The sequence below is a fragment of the Nannobrachium achirus genome (genome assembly GCF_963921795.1).
Source record: "Nannobrachium achirus genome assembly, chromosome: 13".
In the NCBI taxonomy this organism is placed as follows: domain Eukaryota; kingdom Metazoa; phylum Chordata; class Actinopteri; order Myctophiformes; family Myctophidae; genus Nannobrachium; species Nannobrachium achirus.
In genome coordinates this window covers 20,826,578-20,844,310 of record NC_137833.1, presented here as the reverse complement: position 1 = coordinate 20,844,310, position 17,733 = coordinate 20,826,578, and the positions used below count along the sequence as shown (strand labels likewise).

General features: G+C 41.8%; 1 protein-coding gene across 1 annotated transcript in view; it reads right to left on the bottom strand.

Annotated features, from left to right (window-relative positions):
- Positions 1–17,733, bottom strand: part of wdr11 (WD repeat domain 11) — a 98,944-nt gene that overhangs the window by 23,983 nt on the left and 57,228 nt on the right. The window contains exons 13-17 of the mRNA XM_080740274.1: positions 12,468–12,543; positions 11,550–11,658; positions 10,265–10,386; positions 8,989–9,130; positions 720–826 (exon numbers count right to left, since the gene is read on the bottom strand). Coding sequence (XP_080596400.1) covers positions 720–826; positions 8,989–9,130; positions 10,265–10,386; positions 11,550–11,658; positions 12,468–12,543 — 556 coding nt within the window. The remainder of the gene's footprint in view (positions 1–719; positions 827–8,988; positions 9,131–10,264; positions 10,387–11,549; positions 11,659–12,467; positions 12,544–17,733) is intronic.

Below are 17,733 nucleotides of genomic sequence, written 5' to 3'. Positions count from 1 at the left end.
TTGTACATGAAAAAGAAAAAAAATAAGAAGAAAAATGCACTAGTTAACCTGTGATTAATTGGATGATTGTGTGGTGTTCTTTATTGTTTTAATTTAACTTCTATTTGATTTTTTTTGTTTATCTCCCAACTTTCTTTTTCGTAATTGAAAGATTTAATAAACATTGAGTCAAAACAATAAAAAAATCAATCAGCCGCCTTTTCATGTACAAGAGCGAAACAAACAAAGAAACTGACATAATGAAAACAGACATTGTACACAGTAGAAAATACTTTTACGTGAGCTGAGTACATGAGAACTTAACTCCCTTGAACCCTATATTACCAGTAAGACATCCTAAGGGCGAGAAGCGACCTCGCCCTTCACTTGAAATGCATGATTATGGACGGTATATGGATTTTTGCCAATACAAATTTAAATAAAAAACAACACACACACACACACACACACACACACACACACACACACACACACACACACACACACACACACACACACACACACACACACACACACACACACACACACACACACACACACACACACACACACACACACACACACACACACACACACACACACACACACACACACACAGTGTGTTTGTGTGCACGTGTGGATATGGACACTGGCATTGGTAAGAGGATAGGGTGGGGCAGCAATTAGCCCCACTAACAATTCTTATCCTTACTAAATGAATAGGAGGCATGAGCTGTTACCTGGACAAACGGGCCTTGAGGTCCCAGAAGTTGAGATTGCCATCCACATCCCCAAGAACCAGTGTATCACCTTTCCAGGCAATGCATGCAATGCTGCCCATGCTGCCCTGCAATAGAAGATGAAGGGGCAAACACAAGTAAGAGATCAAAGTAGGGGAAGCCCACTAGCAGTACACACTCTCTCATTCCCATTCAGGCCACATAATGTTAGACTGTTAATGAGCCCACCCAAAAAGCCTATTTTATTGTTTAGTTTTCTCTGCTCAGTCTGCTGTCAACACGCTGCATAATAAAAGGACAAAACCCATAAACATGCATCAAGTGCAGGCTGGAAGACAATCCCAGACGTCACTGGACCCTAAAACTGCCTATAGCTGTGGTTCTCAACCTGCGGGTCGGTTATTTTGTGGGGTCCCCAGATGATTGGCTTAATGTGCAAAATTGTTTTCTCACTCCACAGTAAACAAACCAACATAAAGTTTAAGTGTATATAGAGGGTATCTGCTCATTTCTACAGTGACAATCTAAGGACTTTTAAAATCCTTTTCAGAAATTGTGAAAATAGACAACGCCTCGCAACGCGAAGCGTTGTGAGCATATAGATCGGCTATTTTAACAATAGAACCGTGTTACACAAAATGTAATGCCTGAAAAGGTTGAGAACCACTAGCCTATAGCAGTGGTTCTCAACCTTTTCAAGCCGTGACCCCCAAAATAATCATATTTGAACTGGGGACCCCGCAACCTGGCGAGCACTAAGAGTTGAGGCATTACATTTTGTATACCATGGTTCTATTGTGAAAATAGCAGATCTACATGCTCACAACGCCTCGCAAGCATGTAGATCGGCTATTTTCTGTCTAATCCTTATATACAACTTAGAAGTTAGCCACTCCCTGAGAAGTTAATCACGCCCCCTGTACTGTATCCCGCTGCGACACTGCAGCTATGTTAGCACAGACCCACGGCCCAATTCCCAAAACCATTTACCCAACAGCACAATCATACCTCTCGCTTTTGGACCGTCGCTATTTCTTGGGTCTTTATGCATTCTTTTACCTTCTTTGCCACGCTTTTCTGCCTCAACCGCGAACGGTGCTACGTCACATATCCTTCTTCCTGAAAGGTCTGTCCTTCTTCCTGAGACGATAATTACTTATCCTTTACAGTCTCTCCTTCTTCCGTGTCTCTCAAGTAAACGTCCATGACGTATGCGGATGCGACGTGCCTTTGCGCAAGTGGAACCTATACTTCTCAGCCGGAGCCACCGTTACGTCACTGAATTCACCTTTGCCTTCAGAACCCATGTCGCTCTCAGCTGCTGTGTTCATACGGACGTACATGGATGCTCGCTTTCGACGCACTGACTTTTAATTCTTCAGTCTTCATCTGCACGCCGGACACAACACTTCAGCAGAAACACACAGGTAATCAATCATTTCAACTGCTTAACTGCGTTCGCGTTAACAACGAGGCGAGGGGGGGTAGACAGGAGCGGCGCGTTAGCGCCGCGACTTTCTAGTATTTGACAATTTGACCAATGTTTAATTTTTTAATTAAGTTTAGAGGTGTTAAAAAGTCCTTAAATTGCCACTTTAGAAATGTGCATAACCATAAACTCTCTATACACTTAAACTTTAAGTTGGTTTGTCAACTGTTGAGTGAGAAAGCAATGTTGCACATCAAGTTACTCATCTGGGGACCCCCTCCCAAAATAATTTGGCGACCCCCTGGGGGTCCCGACCACCAGGTTGAGAACCACTGGCCTATAGGACCATGATCTAGCAGCAATGCAGTATGAATGGAACGCAGATACAGTACAGGTGAGAATAGAAATACCGTACACAAGAAGTCATAATGTAACAATAATAAATATTAATATTTTTTACATAAAATGGTATGACTCATCATGTACAAACAATCACCATTCACCAGTAATATGGGCATATAACATATATAATAGACTCTAGTCTGACCAGGACAGTGGACATCTATTAGATTCTAATGACATACAGTAGTATAGTGTCATCATGTATAGTCAATCACCAGTAATATGGGCATATAGTGTACACAGTATATACTGTATGTACAGACTATAGTGTCAGCCAACTAGAATACAGATATAAATGTATAAATATTTACAGTCAATCTACAGTCAATCTACAGTGAATCTACAGTGAACAATACATCCTTTACAGGATCTAACAACAACCCATGATTATATACTGTATACCAAGATCATCCCCATATTCTGGGAAGACCACCGCAAAGACTGATGTTCTCAAGTCACATTTCATTTACAATGCAGTCAGTAGATAGTCTAGATACCAATAATTGCAGTCTAGATACCAATAATTGCAGTCTAGATACCAATAATTGCATTCTTTCCCCAACAGATCTCAGCCGTAAAACAGCTATTCCCGATTACATAAACAACAAACCACCCGCCCAACATTTGATTGTTTGTTGTGGTGTCTGGATGTGAACGGGAAAAGGAATAAATGCCAAGTGGTAAAAACATCAGAACAAGTCAAAGCACTGCAGCAGTGAAAGACAAAGTGCTGGTGAGACATTATATGTCAGATCACCTTCAGCGCGCTGGTGCTGAATGATGCCATAGAACTTTAAGGGAGCAATTTCATCAGTTTCCTGACAGAGATATGAAGATCCTACATCAGCCGGCTACAAAACCTATTGGGATATGCAAATCCTTTCAGCGTAGGAACTTTGGCCGTTTCACAGATAGCGCTTTAAATCCCCCAGGTACACCTTCCCTGTCAGCCTGATAGGCTAAGAGGGCGTGCAAGCGGCATGGCAAGTGGAATAGACTTTTAATCAATATAAGCGAATGTTCATAAAAGGACAACTTTATATAATTGCCTACAAAGTGCAGTGATTCAGTACTCTGTCGGAATGACACTGAAGACTGAACGACTCCTTGTTCATGGATGTTTGCCAACCAAAAGAGTGCGTGCACGCGCGTGCGTGTGTTTGGTAAGGGGGTTGCGAGTGAAATTCTGTTGTGATGGTAATCAACAACATACCACCATATGTGATGACTCTGTTAACAGAGGTTATGAAACAAGGACACAAAGAGACAGTAAAAGTTCAATTAAATGCCTTGAACAAATTATGTTGGCAGAGAGATTGACTACGAGTGACGACAATTAAGCAACTGCCTCTAATAAATATAAAGTTACAAACACACCAGGTGTGAGACTATCATAATTATTGAGGTTGTTTAGTATCCTTTCATGTCAGAATGTTATTTGGATAGTAGCCAAAAGCCCCAAAATGTATCCTTAAAGTCAGAGGGTTGATGAAATCCTGATGCCAGGTACTGTACATTGATAACCTGGTATCTTGATGCTACTGTAGGTACATTGATAACCTGCTATCCTAGTTGCATGAGGCACTACATTGTTCTCCCTGCACTGAAGTCGCTCTGGAGAAAAGCATCTGCTAAATGTCTAAATTGTAAAATGTAATTCAAATTATTGGTGAGTTACTGGCACATTTATTATAATGAATAACACATTAATTTAACCAATCTGCAAAGTATATTATGTTAAAACAATATAAACAGCACATCAGTAGGACATCTACTGATTGACAATTGACAATATAAATAAAGTTATTTGAAGTAGACGGTGCACTGGATTTAACACTAGACGTGGCGCCATCTTTACTTTAGTTTGGACATCGTTGCAATTACCTCTCTCCGCTGAGAGAAGCACACAACGAGCATAAAACAATAGATCATAGCTTTACGGTAACTCAGCATGGCACATAAGGTATTGTTGTCGTGCTGTAACATTGGCTCCCTCCACACACACATAACATAATAATCCACAAGAGCACGCAATGTATCCTGGCTGATTCTTTTCATTCAGTAGACGGGGCACATGTGTCTCTGACGATAAAGACAATGAGCTGTGCAACGTGTCATTCATATCCCAACGGGCACAAATTTCTTTCAAGGTAGTAAACATGTGCAACGTATCAGCAGCACACCTGTGTGTCACATAAATGTACTGGCACAGTGGGACACTGGTGAAACTACTGCAGGTGCAGCTGTTGTGACTGTCTGGTGTAGGATGATACCCTCTGCCTCGGCTGCGCTGCCTTATTGTGTTGTTTCTATTTTTGTTGTTTTTATCACTTTTATCAAGTGGTGGTAGTTTTTTATTATGACCTTATTGTGGAGATATCATGCACGTTATAGACCTGTGCCCTAGGCTTTATATTTATCTGGCAGTGGGCTTATTCATCACGGAGAGGGGCACATGATGATGATTATACTCGAGCTACACTACCCTGTTATGTCCTCCCTTATTGACCGTTAGCCACTGAGACCAGCCCTTCTCTCCCCTTCATCCCTTTCCCATCTTCCCTTAAAGCAAAAACAAGCGTTTTTCTTTCTTTCATTTTTGCAGGACCCTATAATGAAGGTGTGTGACTGACTCGCCATTGTTGAAACATGCATGCAAGACTTCTCTCCATCACTCTGCTGCAAACAGCATCCTTGTGCTGCTTTTCAGAAGCTGAAACTCAACCCGGAAACGTATGAGAACATTTTGGAAATGCACGTTTCTCGATTATCTCACAGTCAGCGATCTGTAGACATTTCATACACTATACTTGCAATTCAAATACATTCAAATCATCTGTCCAGTTACTTGGCTCATCAAGGAACTGGACAGCAGCAAAAACAGAGAGAGGACTCTTAAATGGCTTTTGTTTTTGCTATTTATTTCCCAAAGGTATCAGTAAATGATTGTATTAGTCCCTCATTCCTACTCTGTACTTTAGGGCATACGCTCGCCACTCGCCTTGTGAGAGTGGTTTTGAGAGCATTATGAATGGCTGTAGATGGTAATTATCGTTCAATCTGCACTCAGGCAGCTTTACTAGGCGATAGCTCACTTTCATGGGGCATTTGTGGCTCAAGAGGAAGAGTGGCCATCTGGGAACTGTAAAATTCCAGGTTCGATCCCTGGCTCTTCCTGGTTTAGTGTTTAAGTGTCCTTGAGCAAAACACTGAACTCATAACTGCTTTCGATGAGGGTGGTTCATTGCATGGTTGCCTCCCGCATCAGTGTGTTACTGGGTGTGAATGGGTGAATGTAACACACATTGTACAATGTTTTGGCCAAAAGCATCATAGAAATGCAGACCATTTAACAAATGCAAACCATTTATACTCTTAAAAACCCAGGTTAATGCTGAGAATGCATTTATTTTTAAATGTAGTTAATGTCCCGCTGTCGCCCCCACCTTCAGCAAAGAACAGCTATAAAAACTGCTAAGCACAGACGGTGCACGTAAAAACACAACGTACACTTCACCACCCCAGTGACTCCACTCCAGTGGTGGAAAAAGTACATTTCTGGAGCGGTGAAGCACTCCCAACCTTTAGCTTTGTGTGTCTCCCTGTCTCTGTGAGCATAAATATCTGCAATACCGCCGAGAGTTATGTTTCTTTAGTACAATGGTGCGTGTCCAGAGTTATATTTTATTAGTACAACAGTGCGTGGCCAAAGTTATGTTTCATTAGTACAACGGTGCGTGGCCAGAAGGCCACTGTTGCGCAGCCTAGACACTAGGGTTTAATACCGGGATCCCGGGATCCGGGCTTCCCGGGTAGGGCACACGTAAATTCCCGCCCGGGAATTGGCTGCGGGACCCGTTGTCCCGGAGGTTATGTTTTTTCTTGTTAGAAAATACAATTTACTCAAAGTGCGGAGGCAATTAGACTGCCTGACACGTTATCCTCACCAGCCATGCAAGCATGTCGTCTGTTTAAGCTGTGTAGAAGGATTTTACCAGTCCCTGTGGGCTGTCAAGCAAGCCTGTCATCGAAAATAACTGATCTACCATCTCACAACGCAGCGCAAAGTGCTGCATTGTGAGCTTGTAGATCGGCTGTTTTCACTAGGCTAGGCTACTTCTTAAAGGGGAAGACCACCCATTTTCAATATTGAACTATATGTCATTAATATACCTTAGAGGAGTTGTGTGGAAATAGAAAAAAAGTCGTCCCCCCCCCCCCCCCCCTTTCTGTGTTGCCTAGAACTGGAAGATTGATTTTGGGGTTTGTATTGTAAAGTACAACTTGATGACATCACACATTGTACTTTTTTTAAATGTCTTTGGGTTTTCCCTGCCATAAATCTCCATAGACTTCCATGTAAGATCATGCACCATGTTTGTGCAGGCTGTTCACAGCTTTCAAACAAAAAAGTCAGATTGGAAATCCGTTCCGGCATTCTTGAGAAAATAGCCATTATGTTTTACATGTTATGTAAGCAAAGATGGCTGCCCTGTATGAAAGATGGGGTTGTATGGGGGGTGGAACATGCAAAATCGCAATTGAAATCATGTTTACTAGATTTAACACATCGGATGCCCACGTGGTGTCTACAAGTCAATTTCTTTGATGTCGCTGGAGGCCCACGACGCGTTTGACGCGTTGTACAGTAAACTATGCTGTACTGTAGCTACTGCACTTGGCTACCGCGGTGATGAAACAAACTCCATTTCCCAACATGCAGCGCGTGCTGTGTGTCTCGTTGACTTCCTGTTTAGCGGCTGCACAAAAATGCTGTTTTCTCCGGATTCTCTTCCTTTTTTCATTTTTTTCTCAAAACGGCAGCCTCTTCTACATGCCGTAACACAAACACTGTGGCTTAGAAATGATAAAAAACGGTCCTGACTGAAAGAAAAGATTTTCGCGCAATAAACAGGACATACTCGGATTACATTTACTCGGATTACTTTTCTCGCCAGTACTCTCGCCGGTAGGTAGTGGGACCCCCAAAAAAAAAAAAAAAAAAAAAAAACAAGGAAAAGTTAAATTTCATGGTGTATCACCTTTAATGTATGTTTTGTAATAACAATTTAAATTTACAAAGTAACTAGTAACTAAAGTTTTCAAATAAATGTAGTGGAGTAAAAGTACAATATTTGGATCAGAGATGTAGTGTACTGTAGAAGTAAAAGTATTGAAATTACAAAAGTAAAGCACAAAAACCTCAAAACTATACTTATGTAAAGTACATGTACTTAGTTACTTTACACCAGTGACCCCACACACACTCAAAGATATGACACCCCACCAACGTGGAAGGGTTTTTCAGAAAGCCTATGGGTGAATGAAATCCACAAAAGTAGACGATCTGCATGTCCCCCCCCCCCCCAAAATGTCTGATCACTCATGCTGCCACGCGCATACAGCACCAATCACAATGCAGCTCACGCACACCTCACATTAGCATATGATTAGTGATGCATTGCGTAGGCATTGTTCAAGACATAATCATATCACTGTAGCAGTCCAATTTAAAAGAAGATGAGCTATTGTCTGAAGAAATGTTTTGAATTTACATTTTAAAAGGTAGGCTATTATACATAAGGGTTTCAAGCCAGATAACTTATAATTAATTATATGCTATCTGAAAGCCTTTTCAATTGAACTGGGAAGCCATGCAGTAGTCGGATGCCATCAACTTTAAGAAGTTGAAGTCAAACGGCGTGAAACGCAGTTCTATGAAGTGGCGGAGAGCAGAAATCTCTGCAGTACTCACTGGAACTGTGTTTATTAGAGTTCATAGATTGGTTTGATTATAATTTCAGTTTCATGTGAAGGTAAAGATTCTTCCCTCACAGCATATCACTCGGACAATTCATGTCAACACTTGGATTTAACCCCTTATACTGTATTATATACGCTTATTAAAATGAGGCTATAGAATAAGACAAAAATATTAATTTGTGAATAAGAGCAGCCTTTTAAGTTATTAGTGATTCAGAATATGCCGAAGTCTGTGACATTGAAATTGGCAACCCCCCCCCCCCCCCCATCCTATTTTCATAGGTTTGTTGATAATTGCAATGGATTCATAAAGTCTGTATATATAAATGGCAAAATTCATTGTGGCTGGCTAGACACGGGCAGTCCATAATTATTGCCTTTTGATTGCAGTTTGTGATCAATAAAAACACCTAATTAGATATGCCCTCTGATTGGCTGTCGCTGCTCACAAAATGACCAACTATTCTCAACGTTTTTGTGGCAAAGTCACTTTCAGTTTAGCTCAGCACCCACTGAAAATGAAAGGCTTCTGGCCGCTTTGTTGATTGTTGCTGCTGCTGGTGTGAGCCCAGGATTACACACCGACTTACATGTGATTAAGAATGCAGAATGCATTTGAACTACAGTAAATGAAAAGAAACTGGTGCAAAGAAGAGCTGCAGTGTATGGACTCACGTCAGGGGGGATACGTGCTCCATCTTTCACCGTGTTGCCTTCTACAGTGATGTGGTACACCTGTCCATCTGTGTCAGTGAACACAAAGTGTTCCCTGGCTGAGATGTCTCCTCCTGACTTACTCTCTGCATCCTGCAGGAGACTGTGAGGGCAAACCACACACGCAGTCACGCACGCACACACACACAAACACACAGTTAATTCACAAAAACGAATGTATTTTATTTACTGGTATGGTTTGTGTTCCAAATATCCTCTTGCGCTAATGCTTTGGAGCCATCAGTAGGTGTCACAAAAAATAAATAAATGAATGCTTCACAGCTTGACTTGAATTTTTGGCAACGTGATGCACTGTATTGTGAGCTTGTTGATTGGCTATTCCTGTCGCGTAAAGAATAAATAAGGTGGTAAAAACTTAAAAGCGTTAAGCTGTTAATCTTGATTCGGTATATAAAATATTATCCCTAGCCTAGCGAATCTCTTAAATACACTAACAAGCACTTTGCTACAATACACCAACATTGTTAATGTGAAGCACTTTGCTAATGCTTAAATACACCAACATTGTTAATGTGAAGCACTTTGCTAATGCTTATACACCAACATTGCTCATGTGAAGCAGTTTGATTATGCTTATTTATTAAGATTATAGAAATGTCTGGGGCTGTGGCGGTGTGAGCCGGCCATCAACAGGTGGTTTGTCCAGGCACAGAGCTTGGCAGAGCACACACAGGACAGGCGGCTCCTCTGAGGGCAGCTGGAAGCAGACAGGCGTGGAGGTGTTTGTAAACAGCCTATTAATTTTAAGAATATCTTTATTCATGTCAGTCAAGGTTAAAACAGTTCACATTAAATCAGAGCAGTAGGATTAAGACATTTCTTTTTTCTTTTTTTCTCCCCAACCCGACCCTATTAATTTTAGACCATAAAAACGTAAAAAGGTCATGCAGTTTGTGAAAACAGATTAATATTATCTACTGCTGCTGATTTAAATCTTTGTTTTAAAGAATGCTCTACAGTACTTCATACAGTCCGTTTGATCACCTCGACAGGGCAGACGCAAACCTCGTCCCATTGGCTACGGTAATCGCAAATCAATGAGTGTAACTGGTTTCACAGGAATCACGTGATATGTAGAATCAATAATGATGAGTTCTGGCCATATCATAGGGTATTTAAAGTGGTTAAATGAACACTCAGGATTTCACAGTGCCCTTGCACTAGGTTTCTCCATGACTTGACTGCTAATGAGGCACTGTTGGCCTGTGATGCTGACCTGATGACAGATGACTCCACACTGCTCTGCTCATTGTCAGACACAGTCTGCCGAGCCATAGCCTCCCTGGCTGCCATCTGCTTCTTCTTTAGACTCTTCAGATTATGAGATGGGGACCACTCCTGTTTATATGTATAAAACACACACACACACGCACGCACGCACGCACGCGCACGCACGCACGCACGCACGCACACGCACACACACACAATACCAGTAAGACTCCCTAATCGGGAGATAAGCGACCGTCAGGTCGCAGCGTGATTTTAGGCCAAAATGTGTAGGAGCAGTGTCCAAAAATGTGTTTGAAAAAATCGGCCTGATGGTGGCGCTATATGGGACAGATCTATGTTGATGAGATGAGTGTAGACATACTGTGTACCGATTTGCGTGATTTTAGGGCAAAATCTGTAGGAGCAGTGTCCAAAAATGTGTTTGAAAAGATCAGCCTGATGGTGGCGCTATATGGGACAGATCCATGTTGATGACATGAGTGTAGACATACTGTGTAGCGATTTGCGTGAATTTAGGGCAAAATCTGTAGGAGTAGTGTCCAAAAATCGGCCTGAAGGTGGCGCTAGAAGAGGGGCATGTGAGAATTGATGGGTTGCGGAGATATGAGCAGGGCAAAAGTGTGACGTGTGACGTGTGGCAGACTGACTGACTGACAGACTGACAGACTGACAGACTGACAGACGGACAGCTGGTCGAGGTTTTGATAGTAACTGCGACCTGACGGTCGCAACAATACAAACAAATATTGAGATAGAGACAGAAGATAAAACCTATTTCTATAATATGTTCATAACAACACACATAAATAAACCCACAAAAACAGCGGGTCTATTTCTCCAGCTTCTCCCCCATCGTACAGTGGGAACATAATAGGCAGCAGTCCGTTGGACCGCGGGCTGCAATCAGTATGGAAATGAGGCAACAATTGAGGGAAGCCAGCATGCACTATTAAGGTTACTGGGCTGTTATTTGTACTGTGGAGGAATTTACTGCCACACTGTAAAGTTTGTCCAGCATAACTCTTCTTTTTATGGGCCTTTCCTCCGCCTAATGAAGCTACCGTCCCATGCTGAGCCCAGGAGATTTTTTTTCCAGACAAATCTTTCAAATGGCCACAACAACCACTGGTAGGGAGGCAGAGAACACATGGACAGTATCCCCCAAAGAGAGGCAACAGGATGGGAGTTCTGGACCGATAGGATTTTAATGGCGCTTATAAAATGTATGGTATATAATGAAAGTGAGTGTATCCATAGGCGTTAGCCATTACCAGTGCAGTGACGGTGGGGAAGTTCTTGGCCATCTCTCGAAGCAGGGTTCCAGTCCTGACATCCCAGAGCTCCAGGGGCTTGTCTCTGAACACCACCACCAGGTACTGTCTGAGGACGGACGGACAAGCGGAATAACGGACGGACGGACACACACACACACACACACACACACACACACACACACACACACACACACACACACACACACACACACACACACACACACACACACACACACACACACACACACACACACACACACACACACACACACACACACACACACACACACACACAGATTTGATCTAAGCTTTGTGGTTACATGATGTGCAACAGAAAGAGCTTTGAAGATGCTCGCTCACATAGTCAAACACCAAGGTAACTTTCAGTGAAGGCCAAGGCCATACAATAATAATAAGAATAAATAATAATGAGAAGAAATATAGCTGGTGATTCGGGGGTGTTGTGTTAAATACTGAGCAGATCCCTGGTATGATAATGTGTATCCTTCCCTTTCCTACAACTTCACTGGCCAGTTTAAGTGATGATAAAACTTTGAGAACTGAAGCTCTACGATGCTACATTGCGATGTTTCAAAGACTGTCAGCCCACACTGCTTTAGTTGTGCATAGTTGTTGTTATTATTTTTATTATTGCAACTCAGGACACCGTCAGGAACACACTCAAACTAATTATTATTCGCTCTAAACTCTGTGACTCTACTTCTGTCACATGACATTCTCTATCTCCCAAAGCCCCACAGCGATTCAAATCAATCGGACCCAGTCTGTATGGGGTGTTGTTCTGAAGGGTGTTTGGGGTTGTGTTGGAGAGTGTTTGAGGGTGGTGTTGGAGGGTGTAGTGGAGTGGTGTCTAAGGGTGTTGGAGTGTTGTTTTGAAGGGGTCTTGGAACTCACTTGAGATGAGACACTTTAATCATCTCAATGGCTGGCTCATCGTTCCCCCTCTCCCCTCGGAACGCAAAGCACCTGCCTGAGAGAGAGAGAGAAACAGACAAAGAGAGAGAGAAAGTGGAGGAAAAAAAGTTGAAGTTGTGGTAAAGATTGAAGTGAAAAACTAACAAAATAGACTGGTACAGATGTGCCTTTTCAAACTCTTCAGTATTTACTGCTATTTTCCTGAAAATGTCCTGCAAATATTTTTTTTTCCACAGGTTTCTTTCCCTGTTTTGCCTTTCCAATTTTTATGGAGAATGGAGCGTATTTTTGCAGAAACTCACAAATGGCAAGAAACCACTCCATTGCCATTGAAAAGCACAATCCACATTCATAGGTAGATTTAAACTTCAGAAGTCAGAGAAGGTAATAAAAGTAGCAAACATCCCAATGTTCGGAAAATCCCCAGAAAATCGACTGTCTTAAGACGTGTGAAGTTTTTAAATGGCACATCTGTATATGTAATAACTTTGTACTGATATTGTATAGATTTGTTTCATTTTAGTGATTGGGTGGTCTTGGTTTAATCTCCCTGCTGGAGCAGGATTGAAGAAACAGCAGTTTATCTGATCTCTTCTTTATTCATGGGGTTCCACACGCCGCCGACAATATTATGCAAAATGTCAACGAATATTAAATGACCTTCAGGGCGTTTCGCTTTTTTCACGCCTATTTAAGGAAGTGCTGATGCTCTTGGGAGAGGCCACCTCTCTGTGGTCTGTTTAAAATGCACAATTGAGGAAGCGGACAGGTCCCAAAGGTGTGCAGGGACAACACATGAAAAGAGAAACTTGACCTCCGCCAGTTGTCTGGGGACCAGTATGATGTCAGTGTCGTTGTGCCACAATACCTCAAAAGAGTTAGGGTGTTTTGGGTGTTTCTGTGCGTGCGTTATTGTAATCACGCTGATACGAACAGAACATTTCATGTCCCCTTTTTTCTTTTTCCTATGACAGACACAATGGCCAGAGTCTAGCGCCCTGATTACTGGATGGCCATTAACACACCCCTAGAGATGATCAGCCAGGGCGTTGTAATCACAGCGGTGTATGTCAGAGTCAGACACACGCGTCTCAAGGACATACCCAGTAGTAGCAGCGCACACACACACACACACACACACACACACACACACACACACACACACACACACACACACACACACACACACACACACACACACACACACACACACACACACACACACACACACACACACACACACACACACACACACACACACACACACAAAAACACTGGCTTGACACAAAAAAACAGTCAGCACTTTACAAATATGGCATTTAACAGATGCTCTTTGCCGGAGCAACAGTAAACAACGGCAGGAACCCTAGTAAGCAAATGACAGGGTAAATGGTCACATAAATAGAGTTCAAAGTAAAACAAATAAAGCCTACACAAAGTGGCAAACAGTATAAAGCATGTCTATCTTAAAGGAGTAGTTCACCCCCAAAATGACTTTTTTTCTATTGATTACTCAGGCCATAGTCTAGTAGCCAGCCCATAGAGCCCCATTGTGAACCCGGACATTTTGAGTACCCTAAAGTTTTATGTTAGAAATGTTGAGTATGGGTCCCCAGCATGTAGAAACTGCCGGATGCTAACTTGTATATGTTGAGCAATTTTCATAATTAGCATTATTAGCTTTAATTAGCATAATCACCTATAATAATGGATAATATGTCAAAAACTGATTGGCTCATTTGAACAATATTGGAGTGGTTTTGGGGGTTATTGAGGATGCTGAATCCATTTCTGACATTTTCTAAATTGAAAATGGCTGTTTTAAACCGGAAATGGCCATATACCAACTTAAATTGGGATGATTTTGATCATTCTTTGTTGATTTTCCAAATGATGAAGTGACTATTTTTGCTAGGCTATTGTGGCAGTCATTGTTCTAATCATTTTGTGTGGATTGTCTATATTTGGCTTTTGAAATGCAGATAATGTATAAGCATATAAATAACCACATTTATAATTTAATTCATAATCAAAATCAACAAAAAAGTATCAAAATCATCCCAATTTAAGTTGGTATATGACCATTTACGGTTTAAAGCGGCCATTTTGAATTTAGAAAATGTCAGAAATGGATTCAGCATCCTCAATAACCCCCAAAACCACTCCAATATTGTTCAAATCGTCCTATCAGTTTTTGACATATTATCCATATAGGTGATTATGCTAATTAAAGCTTATTATGCAAATTATGCAAATTGCTCAACATATACAAGTTAGCATCCGGCAGTTTCTACATGCTGGGGACCCATACTCAACATTTCTAACATAAAACTTTAGGGTACTCAAAATGTCCGGGTTCACATTTTGGCTACTAGACTACCATGGAGAGTAGAGTTCAATAATATTTTTTGTTTTTTGTCACATTCCTAAGACAAAAATGTGATAACAATAAATTTACCCCCATTGATTCCGGATGGTGACCCGTTTCGAAACGGGTCACCATCCGGAATCAATGGGGGTAAATTTACTCGAATCAAAATTTTGTCTTAGGAATGTGACAAAAAACAAAAAATATTATTGAACTCTACTCTCCATGGCCTGAGTAATCAATAGAAAAAAAGTCATTTTGGGGGTGAACTACTCCTTTAATAATACAACCGTGAACCTATTTGAACGAGCAACAGTGGAACATGGAGAGTGAAGCCTAATTAATACTTATACGTGTGTGCCTTGTCTTCCATAGCAGATCTACAAGCTTATAGATCAGCAATTCTCACGTGCGACACCGGTGCTGAATAAAGTACAAATCAGGCATGAGACTGCAATCCTGGCTGCGGCGGCGGGGGGATGGACTGGAGGTCATTCCACACCTTGGGAGCCAGAGGATGATGCTGCCAGAACTAGCCAACCCCAGTTATTTCTCTACGGGTAGTAGCTAAATTTGCAGTCAAGCCAAGGTCTCCTTTGACAGTATAAGTCTTTTGAACGCACAAAAACTTGTTTTAGGAACTCAGGACAATTAGGAGTGCGTGCTATAAAATAGCCATGTAACCAAAGCTAATGCTGTGGACTGTTAACTTTGACGACTCCTAGCACAAAGTCATTAAGGAAGTGGCTCGCCCTTTGAATGAACTGAGGGGAAGGAACATTTACTATCGCTGCCATTCTTAACCATTACACTGGCTGCCTATTTTATGTAGTCAATGCAAAGTTCATAAGCCAAGGCAATATAACACTATGGGCAAAGACAGTTAGGCAGCCATGAGAACACTGATTGGAGAGGAAACATGGGAGTTCCAGGGTTCTACAGTGTATTGTTGGACAAGGAGCAGAAATGTAATATACAAAAAAGGGGGAAATAAACTGAAGTGGTTCGATTGATGGGTAAATTATATTTAATAGCCTATAAAAGGAGAAAATAAAAATCATTGCATATGGCATTTACCATATTTTATTCCCAAACTCATTCCCCTTTCCTCGTTCCATTGACTTTTTATAGCTCTCCCTTTTCACATTTTCGTCGACTAGTACCGGCCATCCATCTCTTCCCAACTTACTGTCATTTGTCCTCTACTTAACTCTGCAACCATGTGCCCTCCTTACCCCCTCCAGGATCTATGGCCGCCGGTGGGGAAATGATTCTATTGGCTCAGCAGGCAGGCTACGTCAACCCCAAGTCCCCAGACATGACACGGTCTCATTTTCAAAGTCAGACACCCTTTCAGTGATGCCTTCACACCATTTTAGTATGAAGTTACATTTTGAGGAGAGTGCCCATGCAGCAACTCCTGGAGAACAAAGAGATTAGATGGCTAAAGAGAGAGAGAATCAGAGGTAAGGGAATTAACAGAGAGAGCAACGGAGAGAAGAGGGAATGATGTACTAGTCTTACATGGTGACCTTAAAAAAGATTCAATGGTCCAAAGTGTATCGATCAGTATGAACCATAGAGATTGGATAGAAAACAAAATAAAAAAGCCCTGCTTGTGACCCATAGAGGAAGTGCTGCTCCTTACATCCAACCAGAACAAAGTGGTTTGAACTGACATTGGCATCCTAATATTCTCTCTAGTGGGGCTACAACTTAAAAATAAATTTATGGGGGTACTTAAAGGAGTAGTTCACCCCCAACATGACTATTTTTCTATTGATTACTCATGCCATGGAGACTAGAGTTCAATAATATGTTTTGTTTTTTGTCGCATTCCTAAGACAAAAATGTGATAACAATACATTTACCCCCATTCGTTCCGGATGGGGACCCGTTTCGAAACGGGTCCCCATCCGGAATCAATGGGGGTAAATTTACTCGAATCAAAATGTTGTCTTAGGAATGTGACAAAAACCAAAAAATATTATTGAACTCTACTCTCCATGGCATGAGTAATCAATAGAAAAAAAGTCATTTTGGGGGTGAACTACTCCTATAATATAAAATATTGACTGAATTCCTAGAGGAAATGCCATAAGATCTGAGATTCTTATCTATACCAGATCAAATCTGACATTTTGGCCTGAGGGTGGCGCTAGAGATAACATCATGGCATCCTTCAGATGGTTAGGGTTCATCCACCACACTCAGGAAGTATATCCGGAAGGTTACATGGCAATATGGCCTTTAGATTTTGAGACATCTTGTGAGCAAGTGGACATGTTGGCCTGAAGGTGGTGCTTGAGAAACAGCTACTGTATGCCTGCCAGGTGACCAAATTCTGCAGGGAGCACAAAGTAAGAAAGCAGCTTTGGGAACCAATGGTTCCTGAGCCATGTGATCCAAAGGTGAGGAGCCTATCTGCTGTTTCTTTAGTATGAGGCAAGCACGATGTACAAGTACAGCCCCTTGACATGACACTATAGTGTATCAGGGGGACTGACACTCCTTGATGCATGATGCTGAGTGCCAAGCAGGGAAGCATTGGACGACCATTTTAATAGTCTTTGGTAGGACTTGGCTGGGGACTGAATCCCCAACCTCCCAATGAATGTCAGGGCAGACACTCTAACCACAAGGCAGGCCAATGTGAGCTGGTAGGGAGCATGAAGATGCACAGCCAATTCTATTGCAATCCAGCCAGTTTGGAGACCATGTTGTTTGGGACCAAATTGTTGGACGGAGCGACCGGCCAACATAGTCAAACATAGTCAACCTAACTCTGCACTCACATCAAAACGACGACAACAACAACGTCATTCATTTCCATCAGTAGCTCGCAAATTGGTAACAAATAAAAAGTTGAGGATGTAT